Source organism: Nicotiana tabacum, chromosome 18, assembly GCF_000715075.1.
Source record: "Nicotiana tabacum cultivar K326 chromosome 18, ASM71507v2, whole genome shotgun sequence".
Taxonomy (NCBI): Eukaryota; Viridiplantae; Streptophyta; class Magnoliopsida; order Solanales; family Solanaceae; genus Nicotiana; species Nicotiana tabacum.
The window spans coordinates 152,009,870-152,033,803 of NC_134097.1; the positions used below are offsets into that span (position 1 = coordinate 152,009,870).

The 23,934-nt window shown below is 38.3% G+C and overlaps 1 protein-coding gene across 1 annotated transcript; it reads left to right on the forward strand.

Moving 5' to 3' along the window:
• Nucleotides 1–16,824: 16,824 nt before the first annotated feature.
• On the forward strand, nt 16,825–23,696 carry LOC107807905 (nucleolar GTP-binding protein 1). Its single transcript, XM_016632358.2, has 3 exons — nt 16,825–17,014; nt 20,943–23,004; nt 23,231–23,696. The coding sequence occupies exon 2, from the start codon at nt 20,953–20,955 to the stop codon at nt 22,993–22,995; it is 2,043 nt and encodes a 680-aa protein (XP_016487844.2). The 5' UTR covers nt 16,825–17,014; nt 20,943–20,952; the 3' UTR covers nt 22,996–23,004; nt 23,231–23,696.
• Nucleotides 23,697–23,934: the final 238 nt, after the last annotated feature.

Below are 23,934 nucleotides of genomic sequence, written 5' to 3' on the forward strand. Positions count from 1 at the left end.
GTAGAAGTAATTAAGATCAGAGTTGCAAAAAAGAAAAGGTTGCAAATATTACACAGTGCGGACCGCACAAAATGTAGTGTGGCCACAGAGAGGTCAGTGCAGACCGCACAAAATGCCAATGCGGTCCGCACAGAGGAGGGGTTCAGACTGCCCACTCTTTGAACAATTGCTCCGCAAACCGCATAAAATGGCAATGCGGTCCGTATTGAGGCATCACGGACCGCACAAAATGCAATGCGGCCACGGTCCTCGAAGATCAGGTTTCAGGAAGTTTTCAATGCGGTCCACACAGAATGCCATTGCGGACCGCACAGGGGCACTGCAGATCGCATAATTTTCAATGCGGTCCGCACAGGGCACCAAGAGGCAGCACCAGCCTAGGGTTCGAAGGAATTTGACTTAAGTCCAATTTTATACCTAATAAGGATCCCTAAGTGGTTGCCCAGCGTTTTTAACTACCTAATCCTATCTTAAACAAGAAATTAACTACCCTAACCTAACAAATTGAAAGAAATACGAGAATAACAGAATAATAGACAAGAAAAACAAAAAGTAAAGGAAAAATAACAAAATTAAAACAATTAAAAAGAAGTTAATGTTACCAGATGTGAGAAGAACTGAATATTAACAATTCCAAGCAGTTAATTACGAGAAAGAGGAAATATGAACAGTGATTTTATGAGTTCTGAGAGTCAAGAGATCGAAAAGTGTAAAAGGAGGGCCTCATGTCCTATTTATAGAAAAGGAACTGGGGCCCAGCTTACCAACCCAATGCGGACCGCACAAAATGGCAATGCGGTCCACATTACTCAAAGTCATGAGGTACAAACCAAGGCAGCCACTGCGGTCTGCACTAAATGCAATGCGGCCGTGGTGGTAAACTTTAGAGAGCTATTCATTTCATCCATCATCAATGCGGTTGCACTGATTTTTGTGCCCCCCGCACTGAGTTCTTTGCGGCCGCACACAATGTAGTATGGTCCGCATTGAAAACTTCAGAGAATTGACAATTTTTTCACTATGTCCTGCACTGCATCAACATAAACTTGTAACATCTCACAACCAGTCAGTCCAAAAATAAATCCTATCCTATAATGAAAAATAAAGAAAAAGAAAAAGAAAAATACATGTGTTGCCTCCCAAGAAGCGCCTGATTTAACGTCGCGGCACGACACAGGTTACCATCACATCATTTGAGGTGAAGAAGTGCCACCACGTGGCTGTCATCAAATTTTCCCAAGTAGTGCTTGACCCTATGCCCATTCACTCTGAAAACTTTCCCATTTTTGTTCTTTAGATCAAGTGCACCAAACGGGGTCACACACACCACTTCAAAAGGTCCACTCCATTTTGACTTAAGCTTTCCCGAAAACAGACGTAACCGAGAGTTGAACAAAAGAACCAAATCACCCACTTTAGAATTCCTTGCTACGAGCATATTTATCATGCATGTACTTCATCTTGTCCTTGAACAAGGACGAACTAGTAGGCATGGAATCGGAATTCATCAAGTTCATTAAGCTGCTCCACACGAAGATTTGCTGCAATATCCCATTCAAGATTTAGCTTCCTCAAAGCCCACATGGCCATGTGCTCTAACTCGACCGGTAGATGACAAGCTTTCCCAAACACCAACCGGTACAGAGACATACAAATCAGAGTCTTGTAAGCAGTCTTGTAAGCCCATAGAGCGTCATACAACTTCTTTGACCAATCGGTCCTATTAGCATTGACCGTCTTTGACAATATGCTCTTGATTTCCCTATTGGAGACTTCCACTTGACTAATTGCTTGAGGATGATAGGGGGTAGAAACTTTGTGATTGACGCCATTTTTTGCAAGTAAGGAATCAAAAGCTCTATTACAAAAATGGCACACCCCATCACTTATAATCGCACGAGGAGTGCCAAACCTTGTGAAAATGCTCTTCTTGAGAAATACAACAACACTCCGGGCTTCATTGTTAGGCAAAGCCACGGCTTCAACCCACTTTGAGACATAGTCAACCGCCACAAGAATGTAAGTGTTCCCACAAGAGTTAACAAATGGGCCCATGAAATCAATGCCCCATACATCAAAGATATCCACTTCAAGAATGGTATTGAGAGGCATCTCTTCTCTTTTCGAAATTCCACCCGCTCTTTGGCATTCGTCGCATCTCTTCACAATATCACCCGTATCTTTGAACAACATTGGCCAATAAAACCCACAACTAAGAACTTTTGAGGCGGTCCTCACCCCATCGTGATGACCACCATAGGGTGAGAAGTGGCAAGTCTCTAAGATATTCAATTGTTCCTCCTCCGGGACACACCTTCGAATCACACCATCCGTGCAAATCTTGAACAAGTACAGTTCATCCAATAGAAATCCAAACTATCCCACTTGAGCTTCTTCCTTTGGTTAGAAGAGAGCTCACACGGGATTATACCAGCCACAAGGAAATTAGCAACATCGGCAAACCATGGCATATCATTCATCGACACCAAAAGGAGTTGTTCGTCAGGAAATGAATCATTGGTCTCTAGGCCATCACGAGGCCTCCCCTCCTCCTCCAAGCGGGACAAGTGGTCCGCCACTTGGTTCTCACTACCCTTCCGGTCCACAATCTCCAAATCAAACTCTTGAAGTAACAAGACCCATCGCATCAGTCTAGCTTTGGAATCCGTCTTCGTCATCAAGTACCGGAGTGCAGCATGGTCAGTATGAATAATAACCTTAGCACCTATGTACGACCGAAATTTTTCTATTGCGAACACAATAGCCAAAAGTTCTTTCTGGATCACCGTGTAGTTCACTTGAGCATCATTCATTGTCTTGCTCGCATAGTACACCAGGTGAAACATTTTGTTCACGCTTTGACCCAAAACTACCCCAACCGCAACATCGCCTGCATCACACATGAGCTCAAAGGGTAAGATCAAATTAGGTGCGGTAATGATAGGAGTGGTGGTTATGCTTGAGAAGTTCAAAGGCTTGCATACATTTTTCATCAAACATGAACTTGGCATCTTTTTCCAACAACTTGCACAAGGGATTCACTACCTTCGAAAAGTCTTTGATAAATCTCCGGTAGAACCCTGCATGCCCTAGAAAACTTCGAACTCCCTTGACATATATGGGGGAGGGAGCCTTGAAATCACATCAATTTTTGCTTTGTCTAACTCAATACCATGATTTGAAATTTTATGCCCAAGAACTATGCCCTCTTCCACCATAAAGTGGCATTTCTCCCAATTGAGAACAAGATTAGTTTCTTTACAACGGGCCAAAACTCTATCAAGATTCTTCAAGCATTCATCAAATGAGTCTCCCACAACACTAAAGTCATCCATGAACACCTCCAAAATGTCTTCCACCATATCGGTAAAAATGGCCATCATACACCGCTGAAATGTAGCTGGTGAATTACACAACCCAAAAGGCATCCTAGAAAAGGCAAAAGTGTCATATGGACAAGTGAATGTGGTCTTCTCCTAATCTTCTGGAGCAATCAAGATTTGGTTGTACCTAGAATACCCATCCAAGAAACAATAGAAGGCACACCCAGCAAGTCGGTCTAACATCTGATCAAGAAAAGGCAAAGGAAAGTGATCCTTGCGAGTCACTTTATTCAATTTGTGGTAGTCCATGCATACTATCCAACCGGTGGCGGTTCTAGTAGGAATCAACTCATTTTGTGAATTTGCAACCACAGTCATGCCACCCTTCTTCGTTACACATTGCATCGGTGAAGTCCAAGAGCTATCAGAGATGGGGTACACAACCCCGACATCCAACCACTTGATCACCTCATTTCTCACAACTTCTTGCATTGCCTCATTCAACCTCCTTTGCTGCCCAAGGAAGGCTTTGCATCATCTTCTAGAATAATCTTGTGCATACAGAATGCGGGGCTTATCCCCCGAATATCAGCTAAAGTCTATCCAATTGACTTTTTCCGCTTTTGAAGCACCGCCAATATGGCATCAACCTGCATGTTAGTAAGGAAAGAATAAAGAATAACTGGCAATGTAGAGTTTGAGCCAAAGAACTCATACCAGAGGTGTGGAGGCAGTAGTTTCAATTCCAACACCAGAGGCTTCTCAATTGAAGGTTTAGTTGGTGAAGTCTTTCTATTCTTGAGGTCCAAAGATAATTTCCTAGGCTCATAAGATTAAGAGCCCATTCATATAAAGCATTCGCGCACTCCACTCGGCCCTCATCATCATTGACATCAAGGTTTAACAATACGACCTCCAATGGGTCCTCCACATTGATCATTGCACTGGTGTCATCAATTATTACTGCTTTGACAAGGTCCACAAAAGAGCATACCTCTGTACTGTTGGGCTGCTTCATTGATTTGCAAACATGAAAGACCACTTTTTTATCACCCGCCCGGAAGGTGAGTTCCCCTGCTTCCACATCAACTAAGGCCTTCCCCGTAGCAAGGAAAGGTCTCCCTAAAATGATAGGAACTTCATAATCCACCTCACAATCCAAGATCACAAAGTTAACTGGCAAGATAAATTTGTCCACCTGGACAAACACATCATCAATAATACCCAATGGTCTCGTTATCGTTCTATATGCCATTTGTAATCTCATGGAAGTCGGCCTAGGTTGCTCAATACCCAAAGTTTTGAAAACTGAGTAGGGCATCAAATTGATACTAGCCCCAAGTCACATAGAGCTTTAGCAAAATCCGCACTCCCAATGATGCAAGGAATGGTGAAAGCACCGGGATCTTCAAGCTTCGGGGCCATTGAATGCACTATTGCACTAACTTGGCGAGTCATCTTTATAGTTTCACAATCCATAGACCGCTTCTTTGTTACCAAGTCCTTCATGAATTTAGCATAGCCCGACATTTGTTCAAGAGCCTCCACCAAAGGCACATTGATGGATAAGCTCTTCATCATGTCAATGAACTTTTTAAACTGATTCTCATTTTTATGCTTCGCGAGCCTTTGAGGATAAGGCGGAGGTGGCCTTGGCAAAGGTACCTTGGCTTTAGGTACCACCGGCTCCGGTATGTCTATTATGTGTTCCCTAGACAGGTTCACATCATTTTGAGTTTCCACCTCGACAACTTGAATATCAATCCTCACTTCTTCGTCAACGTTCTCATCAATCACATTTTCAACCAACAAAGGAACTTCATCTTCTTGCAACTCAGCATCATTACTCAAAACTTGCTTTTGTTTAGAGGCATTCACATCACCGCCTCGTCCACTCCTTGTAGTTACTACCATAACATGATTGTTCCCACCCTTCGGGTTCACTACTGTATCACTTGGTAGAGCACCCTTAGGGCATGTATTCAAGGACTGAGAGATTTGGCCTAACTGAACCTCCAAATTTCTGATTGAGGTATTGTGGGAAGCCAACTGCGCATCAGAATCCGCATTCTTCTTCATCATTTGTTCGAACATCATTTCAATTATACCCATATCATTGCTAGAAGAACTAGGACCTTGAGATGGAAATGGGGGTGGATTTTTCGGTTGTTGGTACATTGGGGGCCTTTGAAAGCCTTGTCCCCGGTTTACTTGGTTTCCATTGTTCCATCCACCTTGATTGTTATTACCACCCTAATTGTTGTTATTACCATTCCAACTTCCTTGGTTGTTTTGATTGTTGTTCTGATTGTCTCAGTTGTTGTTTTGGTTGTTATTCCCCCAATTACCATTGCCTTGTTGTTGATTTCCCCAATTGCCTTGGGGTCTCCATTGTTGTTGGTTGGAAGAATTGCCCCTTTGGCCTTGATAATTATTCACATATTGCACCTCTTCATTTTGTTCATCATAACCATCATTTTGAAAGCCACCACAGTCATTGTTAAATTTCTCCGAATTCCCTTGATTTTGTTGCCCTCTTTGTCTTCTTTTGTTGACAAGCATATTTACACCCTCCATGGAATTCACTTGGCGAGGATTTTGAACTTGTTGCAACTGTGTCTTTGCTAGTTGGTTCATCGTGGTTGTCAACTCAGCTATAGCCTGCCCATGATCATGTAACTCCTTGTACAAATGAGTGACCGTGGGGTCACCCAGGGGCACGTTGGCTCTACTTTGCCACACAGAAGAAGTGTCAGCCATCTCATCAAGAATGTCACAAGCCTCATCATAAGACAACTTCATAAAGTTGCCCCCAACAAGTTAGTTCACTATGCATTGGTTTGTTGTATTAATGCCCTAGTAGAAGGTTTGTTGGATCATTGCCTCAGTCATATCATTGTTGGGGCATTATTTCACCATTGTTCTATAACGCTCCCAAATCTCATGCAAAGGTTCCGTAGGCTCTTGCTTGAAGGCTAATATCTCATCTCTCAATGCAGTCATATGCCCCGGTGAGAAAAATTTTGCAATGAACTTGTCCGCCAACTCATCCCAAGTAGTGATGGAATAGTTGGGAAGACGCTCGAGCCAATCCAATGCCTTCCCTCTAAATGAGTATGAGAAGAGTCTCAACCTAAGAGCATCCTCGGACATATTAGTTTGCTTGCTCCCCCAACATGTATCCACAAACCCCTTGAGATGTTTGTAAGCATTTTGATTTGCAGCTCCCATAAAATACCCACGCCGCCCTAGTAAGGTCAACATCACATTGGTTATTTGAAAATTGCCTGCCTAGATTCGGGGTGGGACAATAGCACTTGCATAGCCTTGGTTCGGAAGCACTCTAGGAGCCACTCTTGGAGGTGGCAGAGGAGGGTCTGGAATATTCCCATTAACATTAGCATTGGCCTGGCAGCCTCTACGTTGTCCTTGAGGTACAAGAGGCACCTTATCATCTCCGACATCATCTACTTCCTCCCCCGCAATCATATTTCCAAGAGGGTCATTGGCATTGTTAGCTTCCATTTGGTACCTGAAGTTATGACACACACGAATTAGTAACAAAGAAGAAAAGAAGAACAATACACAAAATTATTTAGATAGATATCCAAAACCGTTAGTTCCACGGCAACGACGCCAAAAAGGTGATCGAGGTCAACCCTGCACTACTATTGAGTAGTGAGAGAGGTCGAAGCAGCTTTTACCCGATTTAGGGTCGGGATCGATTTCCACAGGGAGCTAGAAGTTGGAGTCAGGTGTCTATCTAATTGAGAGTTGTGTATGTGTTCCAAATTACACTTCTTAACATTTTTGGGTTTTTGATTTACTTCTAATTATATAAAACTACAATGCTAAATTAAACTAAAGTAAGCTAAGATTAAACTATTGCGAGTTGTTCAAATGATTAAAAGGCACTAGGGTAGTGACTTTTACCTAGGTGGTCAATTGACGGATACTTGAGTCTAAGGCATGATTGACACATTTGGGGAGTATGATATAACCGTTGCACTATTCTACCCACTCTACACCTCTCGGTGGTTCGAGTGATTTTGCCCGAATTGACTTTCTCAAGACCAATTGGGTATGCAAATTTGCACAAGCAATCAAGGTTCAAGTCGGGTATTACTATCTCTAGGTTTAACCCTTTAATTGGGGCTATCAATCTCTTGGGTACGCCCTAATTCCTTGTTGGACCAATTTCAGAGACTTAGGCTCTCTTTCTCAAGAAGAGCCAAAGTCAACTAAACATAAAGTAGTGTTTGCAACCACCAATTCAGCAATTAAATATGAAATTAGCCCAAATATCAAACACCCATATTAAACCTAGCCCTAAAACACAAGACCCATCAATTACCCACACTAGGGTTGAGCCACAACCCTAGCTTATGGGTCTAGCTACTCATAATTAGAGAAGAAAATAAAGAAATAGATGAAGAAAAACTCATATTAATTAATTGTTAAATTAAACTTGAAGATTCAATGTTGAAATGAAGCTAAAATTACTCAAAATAGCTAAAATATTCAAAGTCACGAGTGCAGTCAGTGTACAAAACTATCTGATGACCTAAAAATGGGAAAAAAAGCTATTTATACTAAGCTAAAAAATCTGGACAAAAATACCCCTGCGGGGCTAGTGCGGACCGCACAAAATTACGTGCGGCCGTACTAAGGCTCTTAATTTGAATATCTATCTTTCTGAACTGGGGCAATGCAGACAACATGAAATCGAGTGCGGCCACGATGGCTTCTAGTGCGGTCCACATGAAATGGAGCGCGGACCGCATTGAGCTTCAATCTCCAAACTGGCACTTCTCTGATCCTTGGCTTTACGGACCGCACTAAATCGAGTGCGGTCACAATGACTCCAATGCGAACCACAGTAAATCCCATGCGGCTGCATTGCCTGTTTTTCCTGAGTTGCATACTCTCTGAACCTCACTTGTACGGACCGCACAAAATGGTGTACAACCGCACTGGCCCTATTTTGCCTGAGCTTTGTCTTGTCTTGATACTTGTGCAAGTTTCACTCCTTTTTGAGCTGATCTTTGATATCTTGCCACCTTGTTGATCAAACCTGCAATCAAGCACAACTTGTGAGCCTTTGGGACTATTTTGTATATATTTCTAATCAAAATTTAAGCAAGAAGGAGTATAAAATGTATCAAAATCCCTAGTTATCACTTGACCAATGCCCTAGCGGTGTTTATGGACTTGATGAACAGGGTGTTTAGACCTTATATTGATTCCTTTGTCATCGTCTTCATTGGCGACATCTTGATATACTCACGTAGCATGGGGGAGCACGAACAACATTTGAGAGTAGTGCTTCAGACCTTGCGAGAGCAGAAGCTATATGCTAAGTTCTCCAAGTGTGAGTTTTGGCTAGAGTCAGCGGCATTCTTGGGGCATATTGTGTTAGGAGAGGGTATTAAGGTGGATCCCAAGAAGATTGAGGCAGTTCAGAGTTTGCCATGTCCTACTTCAGTGACCAAGATCAGGAGTTTCCTGGGGTTAGCAGGTTACTACCGGTGATTCGTGTAGGTCTTTTTATCTATTGCATCACCCCTGACCAGATTGACCTAGAAGGGTGCTTCTTTCCGTTGGTCCAATGATTGTGAGGCGAGCTTTCAGAAGCTCAAGACAACTTTGACTACGACACCAGTTCTTGTGTTGCCTTCCGGTTCAGGGATGTATACAATATATTGTGACGCTTCACGTGTTGGTTTGGGTTGTGTATTGATGTAGGAGGGGCGAGTTATTGCATATGCTTTACGCCAGCTGAAGATTCATGAGAAGAATTATCATGTGCATGATCTAGAGTTGGCGGCGATTGTTCATGCTCTTAAGATATGGAGGCATTATCTGTATGGGGCGTCATGTGAGGTTTATACTGATCATCACAGCTTACAACATTTGTTCAAGCAGAGGGATCTTAATTTGAGGCAGCACATATGGCTTGAGTTACTGAAGGATTATGACATCACCATTCTTTATCATCCGGGCAAGGCAAATGTGGTCGCGGATGCCTTAAGCAGGAAAGCAGAGAGTATGGGTATCTTGGCATTCATTTCAGCAGAGGAGAGGCCACTAGACTTGGACATTCAGTCCTTGGCTAACAGACTTGTGAGGTTGGATATTTCAGAGCCCAGCCGAGTCCTTGCGTGTGTTGTTGCTCAGTCTTCATTATTGGGGGAGATTAAGGCCCGTCAGTTTGATGATCCGCATCTGGCAATTCTCAGAGAAATAGTGCTACAGGGTAGTGCAAGAAGGTTTCTATTGGTGAGGATGGTGTCCTGCGACTCAAGGGTCGCCTATGTATTCCTAATGTTGATGGCTTGAGGGAGAGGATTCTAGCAGAGGCACATAGTTCACGGTATTCTATTCACCCAGGTGCTACGAAGATGTATCGTGACTTGAGGCAATATTATTGGTGGCGGAGGATGAAGAAAGACATAGTTGAGTATGTGGCTAGATGCTTGAATTGCCAGCAGGTTAAGTATCAACACCAGAGGCCAGGTGGCCTACTTCAGTAGATGCCTATCCCTGAGTGGAAGTGGGAGCGCATTATTATGGACTTCGTAGGACATTGCAGAAGTTTGAGCAGTGTGGGTCATTGTTGATAGGTTGACCAAGTCAGCACACTTTATTCCGATTGTGACTACGTACACTTCAGAGAGGTTGGCTCAGATTTACATTCAGGAGATAGTTCGGTTGCACGGTGTACCTATTTCCATCATATCAGATAGAGGCCCTCAGTTCACTTCCCATTTATGGAGAGCCGTTCAGAGTGAGTTGGGGATCCGCATGGAGCTTAGTATAATATTCCATCCTCAGACCGACGGACAGTCAGAGCGGACAATTCAGATTTTGGAAGACATGCTTAGAGCATGTGTGATCGACTTTAGAGGATAATGGGATCAGTTCTTGCCCTTGGCAGAGTTTGCTTACAACCACAACTATCAGTCCAACATAGAAATGGCTCCATTTGAGGCTCTATATGGTCGACGATGTCGTTCTCCTATCGGGTGGTTTGAGCCCGGTGAGGCTAAGTTGTACGGTACATATTTGGTGAGAGATGCCTTGGAAAAGGTAAAGTTGATTAAGGAAAGACTTCGCACAGTACAATCCAGACAAAAGAGTTACACGGACCAGAAGGTGCGTGATGTATCATTCATGGTCAGTGAAAAGGTTCTCTTGAAAGTTTCGCCGATGAAGGGTGTCATGAGATTCGGGAAGAAGGACAAGTTGAGCCTAAGATTTATTGGCCCATTTGAGGTGCTGAAGCGAGTTGGGGAGGTGGCATATGAGCTTGCTTTAGCTCCCAACTTATCGGGAGTCCATCCAGTTTTCCATATGTCTATGCTTTGGAGGTACCACGCCGACTGGTCTCATATGTTAGACTTCAGCACTATTCAGCTAGACGAGAGATTGAGCTACGAGGAGGAGCCAGTTGCCATTATTGATAGGTAGGAGCTCCAGTTGAGATCCAAGAGGGTTTCTGTAGTAAAGGTCCAGTGGAGGGGCTAACCAGTCGAGGAGGCAACCTAGGAGTCCGACGAGGACATGCGGAGAAGATATCCACACTTATTCGGCACTTCAGGTATGAATCTAAACCCGTTCGAGGACGAACATTTGTTTAAGAGGTGGAGGAAGTAACTACTCGACTGGTCGTTTCGCTTTTTAGAACCCCGTTCCCCTAAATAAGACTTCTCGTGCTTGCTTTAACTAATTTACGACCTGTGAGGGTGGTTGGTTCGGGATTTGGAAGAGTTTGGGTTGAAATAGGCACACTTGATTCCCTAAGATTTCTTAAAAGGCTAAGTTTGACTTTGGTCAATATTTTTAGTAAAAGGACCCGGACTGGAGTTTTGACGATCCTGGAGGGTCCGTAGGACCTAGGCATATGCCCGGAATCGAATTCCAAGGTTCCTAGCCCGAGTAATGAATTTTTGTTAAAATTGTTTAAACTGAAATTTTAAGGATTTAAAGAATTTAATAATATTTGATCATGATGGTATCGGGCCTGTATATTGGTTCCGGATTCCGGTACAGGTCTAATATAATATTTAAGTCTTGTCTGTGAAATTTGATGAGAAATGGGACTGATTTGACGTGATTTGGACGTCCTGATGTAAAAATAGGAATCTGAGTGTTCTTAAGGATTTCATGCGTTTTGGAGTTGAATTCGCAGTTTTAGATGTTATTTCGGCAATTCGATCGCTCGAGCAAGTTTGTACAAGGTTTTTGGACTTGTGTGGGTGTTCGAAGTGGAGCCCTGAGGGCTCGGGTGAGTTTCAGGCATGGGTTGAGGATGAAAAATGCCCCCGTTTTCTGGTGTTTCTGTGAAAGGTTGACAGGTCTCGCAAATGCGAGTAATTGTTCGCAATTGCGGACCTCGCATTTGCGAGGAAACCATCGCATTTGCTATGAAGACAGTGGTGGTCAGTCATCGCATTTGCGATAATTTCTTCGCAATTGCGAACCTTGCAGGGTCCGCATTTGCGACCCCAGGATCGTATTTGCGATCAAAGCAGGAGGAGGGCCAGTTCGCAATTGCGAAGCTTTTGTCGCAATTGCAAGTTCCCATTTGCAAACCTGATATCAGAGGCCTGGACACAACTTTTAATAATGGGACTTAGGCCATTTATTTCATTTTATCTCTACACTTGGGCAATTTGGGAGCTTTCAAAGAGGGGATATCAACAAAGCATTGTGAGGTAAGTTATTTCTACTTAATGTGAGTTTAATACTTGGGTTTTGCGTAGATTAACACACAAAAATTAGTGAAAAATTATGGGATTAGAGCAAAATCTAGGGTTTTGATAAAACTTAGATTTTACCACAAAATTTGTTATGGAATGAAGTAGAAATCATATATTATTGATTCTTAGGTTATAGAGAACAACTTTCTTTGAAAAATTTCGGAATCCGGACACGTGGGCCCAGAGTCGTATTTTAGGAAACTTATGGTTAAGGTTGAAAAATTACTTTAGTAATTAAAATGCGAATTCTTGAGCTTGTGTTGACTAGTTCCTACCTCGTTTAACTAGTTTTGGATCGTTCGGCTCCAAATTGAGGATTTGAGCACGTTCTTGATATTGGAAGTACGCTTTTGAGCGAGGTGAGTCTCCTATATAACCTTGTAAGAGGGAATTATCCTCATAGGTGTAATAGTTGAATAATTTACCACTAAATGCGGGGGCTACGTACACACTAGGTGACGAGAGTCCGTGCGTAGCCGCTATTATGATTAAGTATGGGTAGTCTAGGACCCAAAAACATGCTTTATGTAATATTTTTGTGAATGGTTAATTTGGATTTCTTAAACCATGTTGAATGAAATTAATACGGGAAACATCACTTTCTTGATCTTTTAAAGAGGAGTTGACATTTTTGTGGGTAATTGCTCCCGTGATATATTCTTGTCTGCCTGTTTGTTGTTCTTAATTATATTTGACCGCGTCACATGTATGATTCGCGAGCGGGGTAATAGATGCATCTATGGTTCGTACCGTTCTACCCTCCGGCAGTGCACACTTTACTTTTATGTTGGATCAGGCCGTACGACCTCGACACTACTTGTGTATGCTTCTTGCTCGGTATATTGATGTGGATTGAACTTGTTTATATGCCCTGAAATGTAAATGGATAATTGTGATATTATCTAGGAAAGGACATGTTACTTCTTGCTATAAGTTGTTATTCATTTGTGCTATCCATGCTTAGTATAACGCCTTCTCATATTATTTAACCCTAGTAAGTGTCAAGTCGACCTCTCGTCTCTATTTCTTCGATATTAGACATGATACTTACGAGGTACGTATTGTTTATGTACTCATACTACACTTCTGTACTTAATTGTACAGGATCTGAGGCAGGTACATCTAGTTACCAGGCTAGTGCATACTCTTGATCCGGTCCGATATTCCACGGTGAGCTGCTCCCTTCTTACGCCGTTTAGCAACCCGATGGAGTCTTTCTTTACTTTTGGCTGTCTATTCTATTTCAGACAGTAGGATAGATTTATTCTTTTGTATATTCTACTACATGCCCACATACTTGTGACACCATGTCTTGGCACACACATTAGTAGACTATTTTATATTGGGATTGTATGACTATTGTGGTACGATGTTAATTATCGCTTGTTTTAAATTCAAACTTAGAGATTCTAGTAACTGTTTTGTAAAAAGTAAAACTGGAACTTATTAATATTTCCGCGTTGGCTTGCCTGACAACGGTGTTGGGCGCCATCACGATCTGAGGTAAAATTGGGTCGTGACAAATTGTGTATCATTATTATAATACACCTTCTTAACCATCCTATATCACGTGAATAAACTATACAATTTTTAGGACTATTTTATGTTAACACGAATCCTTGCTGCTTATTCAAATAGTACTTTGAGTTCAAAATTTTAGATATTTGGAATATATTAAACTTTTGGTTATTAAATACTTTAAACTGTGTAAAAATTATAATATTAATTTAAGACTTTAAAATTAACATTTTCACTTTATCTAAATTTCCTTATTTAAATCCCATTAATCTTAAAGTTGAATTGAATTGTAAGATTCTTTTATTATTCAAATTGTCACCATTTTTTTTTTGCGTCAGATTGCCACACATAAGCTATAATTCAAAAGTAAATATACTCATTATATTTCGAAAAATTAAAAGTAATATCGAATTATTAACATAATTTTCTCTTAAAATTTTAAATGACAAAGTCAATTGATTTTACATTGGACAAAATTATCATTTAATTATTATTCTAATATTTCAAATTTTCAAATCAGCTAGCATTTTGAATTTTAACTTTTTCTTATTTGAACTTTATAAAAAATCATAATATTTAGACTTCAAAATCCACTTAATTTACCATTTCTAAGTGTCCTTATTTAAAGCCAGTTAGTATTAAAGTTGAATTGAATTATACGATTCTTTTATTATCAAAACGTTTAAAATTAAGAATTCGAATTTCCACCATTTTTTGTCATATTCGCACGACTTTGAAGATACTAGAAAATAAGCACACAGAAGCTATAACTCAAAAGTAAAATGCTAATTAATCTTCTATTTTTTTCGTCAACTGTAGTTTTTTCTTGGAATTGTAAATAATATTAAAGTTAATTATTTAGCAACAAATTTGTTAAAGTATTTTCTAATGTGTTATTTTTAAAAGGTAGAACTCTTGAAAAAATATCTTAAAACTCCGTGGGTTGAATGTTCATACTGAAACTAAAAAGTAAGTATGGTAATTTATAAAATTGAACTGATACTATTGTAAAATTAGAACAAAGTTTTAAGATGAATCTATTAAATGATAATTGAAGACTTCTATGAGGCAGAGTTTCTTCGAATTGAGTTAGCTACATATGATCAACATTCATTAATTTCAGGAGCTTATATATTTTTTTAATAATTGAAACATAAACTTTAAATTAATTTTTATTTATATTACTCGTTGAGATAAGGTACATCTTTCATAAATGGACAAAATTATAATTTAAGTGACCTTTCTATTATTTAGAACTTTAAAATTAATTAAAATTTTGCATATTAAATCTTTCGTTATTAAACTCGGTGAGCTATCGTAATATTTAGTAATTTAAAATTGACTAATAGTTTACAATATATAAATTACACTGATTAAATACGACATTTGTGCCATACTCATAAAATCAAGATGCCAACGATTTTATACGTGCATTCAATTGATTTCTTATTAACTTGAAATAAGGGGACATAAAATCACATATTAACTTAAAATTGTTTCAATTCAAAACAATTAAATATAAATTTTAAAAATTCTTATTTTTAATTATACAAACTAATTAACCCATGTCCAGTTAAGCACTCAAAAATTAAATAGCAAATTTAATCGAACTAAACAGTACAAACCTAAGTCTATATTGTTAAAGTGTGGAAATTTATACTAATGTTGATTGGTTTTTTATCATTTAAAAGTATATTTCATATTGAATAAAAATATAATTTATGTATTTTTGTATTTATGACTTTAAAACTAATTAAAATTTTGCTTATTAATTTTTTTTATTTGACCGATGTAAGGAGTTAAAATATTTAGGACTTTAAAATAGATTATATATAACAAAATTTAAATGTCTAAAATGTGTATACACACTCAATGGATTCAATAACTTTTCATAGTATCCTATTAAGTTTTCGTATTTTTAGTAATGTTTTTTCTTTTGCCAATGCATATTTCGACAAAGTTACGTAAATCATAATAATTTTTTTTTAAATTTCAGCAACTAAAACTTCTTTATATGGGCAATATTAAAACACGTGAAAGAAGATAAATTGAGAAAACATAATATTCAATTTTTAAATTTATTTTTTTGACAAATCTTTAGTAATAAAAATATAGCTAATTAGTCTTGCTTGTATCTTTTGGAATGAAGTGGAGAAAAGCTTTAAAAAAAATATTTTTCTCAAAAATTCTTAAATCTTCGAGGGTGATGTGTTTTTACTTAAACTAAAATGGAAGCACATAACTTATAAAATTCAACTGATAAAATTATCAAATTGAAATAACATTTATGTGAATATTTCTTTATTGAGTTAGCTATATATGATCAATATTCATCATTTTTAGATGTTTTCACTTTATTTTATAATTTAAATGTAAATTTAAAAACTATATTTTCTTACAAAAAACTACTCATTGAGATTAAAAACACGCGCAACGCGCGTACACTAAATTTAGTAACTATAGAAAAGATTGAAACTTTATTTCTAAATTATTTTGAATTATTTAGGTACTTTAAAATATGACACGAGTACACCAAGCTTTCATGTTTACATAACATCGCATAATACCAGGTTACATGATTTTGTTTTTCTTTTTAAAAAAAAATTCAATATACTCGACAAAGGAGAAAATGGAATAAAAAGGAATTCCAATGATTTCACTAGCATAGGGGTAAAAGTATAAATATGAAATTTTTTAACGGGTTAACGATTTATCAGATAAGAAAATTGAGTAATCAACCGCTAAACCATTAATCCATTAATTAAAAAATCTCAATCCGTTCACCAACCATTACCTCGATAATCCGATACCAATAAGCTAATAAAATCGATTCGGTTTGGTTAACGGTTACGGGTCGGTTTTGAACTACCCTCGTCGACATATACCGGCTGAAGTTGCAATGATGACCTATAGTTTCTTGTATGTGTCAAACCGATAATAAGGGAGCAAGGTATTTCATATTGATGTTGTTGACCTTCTCAGAGGCAGATCCAAAATTTGAATTTTATGGGTTTAATCTTTAAAAAAATCAGTATTAAACATCACTCCAGTATTACGGTACGGTCCTCGGTATTAGGATTTTGAAATTTTGGTATACCAAAATACCGAATTTTTAAAGACTTTTTTTTAAAATTAGACCTCTGTCCCAGCGCCCCAGCCCACTGCCCACTCCAGCGCCCCAGCCCAACTGCCCAAGCCCCAAGCCCACTGTCTATTCAATTAGGGCATTAGCGTTACTGCATTAGGCACCACTAGCAGTCACGAACAGACTCCGATTTAGGGTTTAGCATTAGCATTCCGATAGTTTCACAAATTCCGGGCAAACGAAGACCAAATACAGAAAGAGATCGGCTGCTAATATACCAGCTCTAAGCCATTGTGCCCTTTGGGAGTAGTCAAAATCTTCTTCAGGTACTTCGTTTTGGTTCTGGTTATCATGTTCTTTAAGAACAGTAAGTTGGATATTGTTTTGAGCAGCCATTAAGAAATTTTTTGAGGAATTGTTTGAGAAACGATGACTTCTTGTTTAGGATTTCTTGTTTATTAACAGATTCTTACTTGGTCGAGTCTATAATGTTCATCCAAAGAGGAATGGCACATATTGTTTATGGAAGCATATTGGGCATTGTCTTGAGCGTCTTCCTGGAATCTGTATTTAAGAATTAAGACTAAGTTGATTCGAGTATTAGTGTGAACTTGAATTGAGGGATGCCCTCTCTGTTTTTGTTGTTTTTGTTGCACTGTGTGTGTTTAATTCGGCTGCTTGTTAGAGTCTGCTGGCTGCTGCTACTGTTAATTATGCTACTGCTACTGTTAATTATGCTACTGTTAAGTGTTAAGTCTGCTACTGTTATTCTGTTAATGCTGCTACTATTGCATATATTTTCTGCCATTTTCAGTGAAAAAATTTGCAGCCTGTTAAGAGTGCAAACTTTTAAAATTTGCAGCTTGTTGCCTTGTTCTGCAATTGATTTGCAGCCTGTCTCGTTGTGTATTAAGGCATTAAGCCACAAGAATTTGAGTTGGCTCCAAATGCCAGCAAATGTCTATAAGTCTATTTACTTCTTTCTGAAGATATGGTTGTTCAATTTCATTGTATTTCTTCATTTCTTGGCTGAACAGTTAGACAGGGCATTGAATCATAGGAGAATTGTCACTCGTTAGTGTTGCTTATTTAGCGAATATTAAACCGAAACCGTACCGAACCAAAATAAGAAATACTGAACCGTACCGAAATACTTTGGTACGGTATTTGGTATACACAATTGATAAACCGAATACCGAACCGAAATACCGAATGCCCATCCCTAGTTCAGGCTTCTCATGGTATTTACAGCATCAATAGGACTTGACTAGTGGTGACATTAGAAAACTTTATAAAAAGATTTAAATATTTATAAGAAAATAAACTATATAGTTTAGTTCATTTTTTCTTGTTCAATATCAAACCAAATTCATGTCGATTTCTATAGCTAATTTGTTTCGATTTTCTTGCTTCAGTTTGGTTTTTTAGTTTTTTTTGAACACCCCTAATCATAACTATACTCAACCAAATCAAATAATTTATTCTTTTACCTTTAAAATTTTATTTAATTACCAAATCAAACTTAAAAAACAAGTATAGCAAGTGAATCAAACCAACAACATTTAAAGTTTTTACAAAGTTTTCTAATGTCACCACTAGTCAAGTCCTATTGATGCTGTAATAACTTCTTTTATCAATAAAATTTGGAAAATCTTATAGAGATGTCCTAAATAAGTCATAATTTACCAACCTATAGTTGTTAATCATAGACTTACCAAAACTAGTCAAATACATATAAAAATTAAAAAACCAAATAAATAGGGTTCTTTCTCTCCAAGAATCACACGCAAAGATTTCCTTTCATATTTTAAAGCGTGATTAGCAACATTAGATGCAAGAAGGAAATGAAATTTCATGGATGATGTAGCAAACAAGTTGAAAAAAAAAAAAAAAATTATATACAAGATTCATCTAAGCAAAAAGGACCTTTTTCGATGGGTATGATTTAAGTTCCTTGAAAATATATAGACGAGTCAATATACAAAATTTGAGGAAGATTGGAGGTGATTTGGACTGATTTGGTATCAAAATTCTTAGTTAAAATCAAGTTCCAAAAATTCTTCTGTGACACATGTATCAAACATGTATCACGCATGTATCACACACATGTATACATGGATATATATGTGCTACACATTTGATATACATATGTAATACACAAATGATATACAATGTGATACATATATTTTTTTTCCATGTTCATCTTCTAATTTGAATTTTCAATTCAAACCACCTCAAAACTCCACCAAATTACCCAAATTGAGATTCAAACTCCTTAAGATGTACCCAGTCTATTCTAATAACACCCACCCAAAGAAAGCAAAAATTTGACCTCTCTTTTTTGCTACAAATAGCTAATTGACTAATATTGATAATATTTGATTAGCATTAGTAAAATTTATTAAATTGACCAGTTTTCCTAATAATATAAGTTACTTATAAATGGACATAATTGGTAGTTTCCCGTCAAATTTTTACACTACTTGAAGGAGTTGGGCCATAATCTGGTTTTAGAATGGGCCGACAGTTTGCATCTTGTTCAAGTCCATATGTATAGTACACTGCTGCTCAACGTAAACTCTTTCCAAGCCTAGCAATATTCAGACTTCTTCCTCCATAGTGTCCCTCTTCGCCGCCTTCTATTCTCGAAATTTCTTCACTCTGCATCTCAAATTTGAGCTGTATTATTGTGTTGTTTTATCTATTCAATTAGGTTAAGGTTATGTTTTTTTCTTATTCATTTGCTTTTGCTGATGCTGAAGAGTTGAGTGCATATTTAGTTATATTCGTATTCTGAAATTTTGTTAAAAATTTCGGCGAGTGGTTTATTTGGGTATCTGTAAGTGGGTAGGTTTGTCACTTTCTATTTCAGTACATGAATTTAGATGAAATTGGTGCTTAAGATATAATTTGAGTTGATTGATTTGCTCTTTATTTTTGTGGAACTGAAAGTGAAAATAAAAGTTACAACCTTTATGCTTCAAACATTTAGATTTTGAATCTTGTGCAGCATATTGTTTACACTTTTGATGGAAATTTTCTTTTATTGATTTTCTTTTTCTGAATTCCAAAAATTATTGTATTGCATTGGGAAAACCTTGTTAAGCTTCAGTGGCTTTGTTATTGGGTATGATGTTATTGGGTATGAACCAGATCATCTTTCACATGTTTCTTTGTGAGATTTCAATTGTTTAGTCGTTTAATTTTGAACTTGAGAAGTGTTAGGTTTCATTTTAATGTCATGAACTTGCTACAATCCGGTATATTCAAGATTTCTTTTTCCTCTTTAGGGTGATTCGATGTATGAAGAACCTCTAAGGGGTCGTTTGGTAGGAAGTATTAGAAAAAATAATGCAAGCATTAGCTCTGTGCATTACTAATACCTTGTTTGTTATATTTTTTCAACCTTTGTATAACTAATACTTGTATTAGTTATACATTATACTTGGTATTATGCTATGTATAAGCAATGCATAAGAAACCATGACATTAGTAATGCAAGGGTTTTTAATGCTTGCATAAACATGGGGAAAGACCTAATTGCTCCCCTCAAATCCCTAATAAAAGCCTTTCCCCATATTATTAGCAAACAGATTTCCTTAATACGCTTTGGCCATGGAAAAGCACAGTTAATTTTTATCTATAAAGTTAATTTTTATAGCTAAAGTTAAAAATTATGGAGGGTACTTTTGTAAACACCCAATTTTAAAAAAATTATGCAATGCTTTAATACACCAAACCAAACAGTGGATAAAAAATAATCTCAGCATAACTAATGCCAACATTACTAGTACCAACATTACTAATACACTCTATTTAGCACTATTGTTATACCTCCTACCAAACGACCCCTAAATGTAGTTACATGATTATAATTTGCAATGAATTTATCTAAAATCAGATGAGGTGACTGGTACGTCTATCTGGGCAGATTTTAAGATAGTCTCTACATGCTGTAAAAGGTTTCTATTTTCAGCTGTAATGCATGACATACTAGCATATTAAAGGCATAGACTGAAAAAACCGAATGGAATAGTCTAGTGGTAAATTTTGAATTTGAGGCCAAAGAATTTCTCTCCAGTAATTGTGTGTATTTTCATAGTTTTAGGATTTGAAGGACCAAGTAATAAGCTTTTCAATGGAAGATACTTTTGCAATTTTGAATTGCTGATTGATTGGTTTGAGAGAGATCAGTTGGTTGGTGGTTTTTTTGTGTGCATCTGCTCATGCTGTTTTTTGTTTTATTTGATCCAGATTATAAAAAATGGTGCAGTACAACTTTAAGAAGATTACGGTGGTTCCCAATGGGAAGGACTTTGTCGATATCATTCTGTCTCGCACACAGCGTCAAACTCCTACTGTTGTCCACAAAGGATATGCTATCTCTCGTATACGTCAATTTTACATGCGCAAAGTGAAGTATACACAGCAGAATTTCTATGACAAACTCTCCACCATTATTGATGAGTTCCCCAGGCTTGACGATATCCATCCTTTCTATGGGGACCTTCTTCATGTGCTCTACAACAAAGATCACTACAAGCTTGCCCTTGGCCAAATTAATACTGCTAGAAATTTGATTTCAAAAATTGCTAAAGATTATGTGAAATTGTTGAAGTATGGCGACTCACTCTATCGCTGCAAATCCCTGAAGGTTTCTGCTCTTGGACGTATGTGCACTGTTATAAAGCGCATTGGCCCAAGTTTAGCTTATTTAGAACAGATTAGGCAGCACATGGCAAGACTTCCCTCAATTGATCCCAATACTAGGACAATCTTGATTTGTGGGTATCCAAATGTTGGCAAGAGCTCATTCATCAACAAAATTACAAGAGCAGATGTGGATGTGCAGCCTTATGCTTTCACTACAAAGTCCTTGTTTGTCGGTCATACTGACTACAAATATCTGAGGTATCAAGTGATCGACACTCCTGGTATTCTGGATAGGCCATTTGAGGATCGTAATATCATTGAGATGTGTAGTATTACAGCTCTAGCACATCTGAGGGCTGCTGTGTTGTTTTTCCTTGATATTTCTGGGTCTTGTGGCTATAGCATTGCGCAGCAGGCTGCTCTTTTCCACAGCATCAAATCACTCTTTATGAATAAACCCTTGATGATCGTGTGCAACAAAACGGACTTGCAGCCGTTAGAAGGGATTTCTGAGGTAGACAAGAAGTTAGTCGCAGAGATGAAAGATGAAGCCATGAAGACAGTGATGGGTCAAGGTGGCGAGGCAACAGATGAAGCAGGTGTGTTGTTAACTATGAGCACGTTGACTGAAGATGGCGTGATTTCGGTGAAGAATGCAGCTTGTGAGAGGTTACTGAATCAGAGGGTGGAATTGAAAATGAAGTCGAAAAAGTTGAATGACTGCTTGAACCGCTTCCATGTTGCTATGCCAAAACCACGTGACCAGAAAGAGAGGCCAGCATGCATACCTCAGGCAGTGTTGGAAGCCAGAGCTAAGGAGGCTGAGGCAGATGCTGAGAAACAGAAAAGGAAACTTGAGAGAGATCTGGAGAATGAGAACGGGGGTGCAGGTGTTTACTCTGCCAGCTTGAGGAAGCACTATCTATTAGCAAAAGAAGAGTGGAAGGAAGATGTAATGCCAGAAATTTTAGATGGGCACAATGTCTACGACTTTATTGACCCTGATATCTTACAAAGGCTTGAAGAATTGGAGAGAGAAGAAGGTCTTCGTCAGGATGAAGAAGGAGATGATGATTTTGAGATGGACGGCGTTGAGCTGACCCCTGAAGAACAAGCAGCATTAGCTGAAATTCGGAAACAGAAGAGTTTGCTCATTCAACAGCATAGAATTAAGAAAAGCACCGCAGAGAGCCGACCCACTGTACCAAGAAAGTTTGACAAAGACAAGGAGTTCACTTCAAAAAGAATGGGAAGGCAGTTATCTGCTTTGGGGCTGGATCCAACTCTAGCAATCAATCGAGCCCGTAGTAGATCAAGGGGTCGTAAGCGAGAGAGATCAGTTGAACGTGGAGATGACATTGGTAAGGATGCAATGGATGTCGACAAGATTACTCCCAACAAGAAGCAAAGATTGAGGTCACTTTCCATTACGGCAAGATCAAGGTCAAGGTCACGACCTCCAGATGAATTTGTTCCAGGGGAGGGCTTAAAGGACAAAGCCCAAAAGAAGATGGCTATAAAGATGGCTAAGGGTTCTTCTAAGAAGAGGAATAAGGATGCTCGGCGGGGAGAGGCTGATAGAGTTATTCCTACTCTGAAACCAAAACATCTCTTCTCAGGAAAGCGATCAACTGGGAAAACTGACCGGCGCTAGTAAACCAAGGTATATCTTGCTACCATTTGATGCTCCTTTGACATTTTACAGGCTCCAGAATATGTTTTCTCCATCTGCTCTTGCCTTCTCAATAGTTATTTTCTTGTCTTCATAGCTATTTGTGTACTTTGAGTTTTCAGAACGTTCGATGATGTGTTACTTGGTTCCTTTTTAATACTTGGAAAATCAGTAATTGATGCGTGCAAGAGTTCAATTATTACCTTTTGTTTTCCAGATGGCATTTTATCTTGGAATTTGCTGATGGTACCTGTCAAGATGCTTGTGTTGCAATATCTTGGGTGGCGGACAGAAAGGCTAAAAGAAAACTCAGCTTGTGAGGAAGATGTCAAGAATTCAATCTATTGAAATGGCAAGACCAAGACTACAGATTAAGTATTTAAGTTTGTGCTTAAGATGCAGCTGAACTTGCTGCCTCTATTATGCATTTTTGGAACTTAGATACCTGTTGTAAGATTGTGTTTATCCCGATGTTAAATTTTGTCTCAGATTTTTTTGATTTTCTTTAGTACAGCCTTTCCTCTCTTTTTTGCATCAACTTTCTGTTTACACGCCCTAAAAGGCGTATTCAGAAAATGTATTCATCTGCCAATCTCCTTGGGATGTTTTTTTTTTTGGGAAATGCACTGTATGGCATGAGAGCATACTACAGGAATAAAAAAGCATTGCTGAAGTCAACCCCATATCTCTTTTATGGTCTAAGATGTGAGATCAGTAGGAACGTGATATGCAAACAATTGGGTGCAATTATATTCATGTGTTTTTTAATGGTTTAAAATTCTGTCTCTAGTGTATCTGTAGCGCGTGAAGATGCAAAATTTAATTAAAAAAAAAACAGAGCAAGTTGGACACCACTTAAAGTGGTAAAATTTATTACTCCTATAAGTTAACGATAAATACTTGCAAGAGAAGAAAAGAAAC